The sequence below is a fragment of the Myotis brandtii genome, unplaced genomic scaffold (assembly GCF_000412655.1).
Source record: "Myotis brandtii unplaced genomic scaffold, ASM41265v1 C41894197, whole genome shotgun sequence".
NCBI lineage: Eukaryota > Metazoa > Chordata > Mammalia > Chiroptera > Vespertilionidae > Myotis > Myotis brandtii.
Genome location: NW_005312607.1, coordinates 1 through 910, shown reverse-complemented (window position 1 = coordinate 910; position 910 = coordinate 1). Strand labels below are relative to the sequence as shown.

General features: G+C 55.5%; 1 protein-coding gene across 1 annotated transcript; it reads left to right on the top strand.

The window, feature by feature from the left end:
- The first annotated feature begins 19 nt into the window (after positions 1-19).
- LOC102254806 (ankyrin repeat and SAM domain-containing protein 3-like) lies at positions 20-903 on the top strand. Its single transcript, XM_005852859.2, has 2 exons — positions 20-434; positions 621-903. Exons 1-2 carry the CDS (start codon positions 285-287, stop codon positions 744-746), a joined length of 276 nt encoding a protein of 91 aa, XP_005852921.1. The 5' UTR covers positions 20-284; the 3' UTR covers positions 747-903.
- The last annotated feature ends 7 nt before the right edge of the window (positions 904-910 follow it).

Here is a 910-nt window from a genome sequence, read left to right as displayed (position 1 = left end):
TCTCCCCCCAGCACTGGCTACCAGACTGTGGTCTGTTAGTGGAAGGTAGTCAAGGCTCCAGGTCAGGATTTCTCGCTCTTGGCCCTACTGACAACCTGGACCAGGTCTTCTTTGTGGTGGGGGCCGTCCTGTGCACTATAGGACGTTTAGCTTCCTTCCTGGCCTTGACTCCAGCTCTGGGACACCCCACCTGTGAGATGGCTGGGCATGGCTAGCATATCTTGCGTTTGTTTAGGAGAGAGTTAGATTTGAATAAGAAGAATGGTGGTGGCTGGACCCCGCTGATGTATGCCTCCTACATTGGACACGATACCATCGTGCACCTGCTGCTCGAGGCGGGGGTGAGTGTGAATGTGCCGACCCCGGAAGGGCAGACTCCACTGATGCTTGCTTCCAGCTGTGGCAACGAGAGCATCGCCTACTTTCTCCTCCAGGTGAGCTACGAGGGGACTCAGGCCCAGAAACCTGAGGGGCTCCTGGCTGCTCTGGCAGAGATGTGAACCACTGTAGGCCATGGTGTGCGTGTAATCACTTTGATTCTTTCAGCATGATGACCTGGAGGGCGCCCGCCCCACGTAGAGGAGACGAGGCCGTAACAAGCATTCTGTGTTCTCTTGAAGCAAGGCGCTGAGCTAGAAATGAAGGACATTCAAGGCTGGACCGCCCTCTTCCACTGCACCAGCGCGGGGCACCAGCAGATGGTCAAGTTCCTTTTGGACAGTGGAGCAAATGCCAACGTGAGGTGATTACCAGGTCTTAAGTGGCCGTAGGAGTGGGTGTAGACACATCTTACTCTAAGGAGGGCAACTATACAGGCAGCTACAGGCCAGAATCAGGGCAGCCCCTCCTCCATAAGAGGGGTTCAGACAGACAAAGTGGCAGAAGAGACAGTCCCATTCAGGTGCAGGAG

Coding starts and splice junctions, on each gene's coding strand:
- LOC102254806 (XM_005852859.2), top strand. CDS start 285: ATGTATGCCTCCTACATTGGACACGATACCATCGTGCACCTGCTGCTC. Junction 435..620: donor TCGCCTACTTTCTCCTCCAG/GTGAGCTACGAG, acceptor GTTCTCTTGAAG/CAAGGCGCTGAGCTAGAAAT.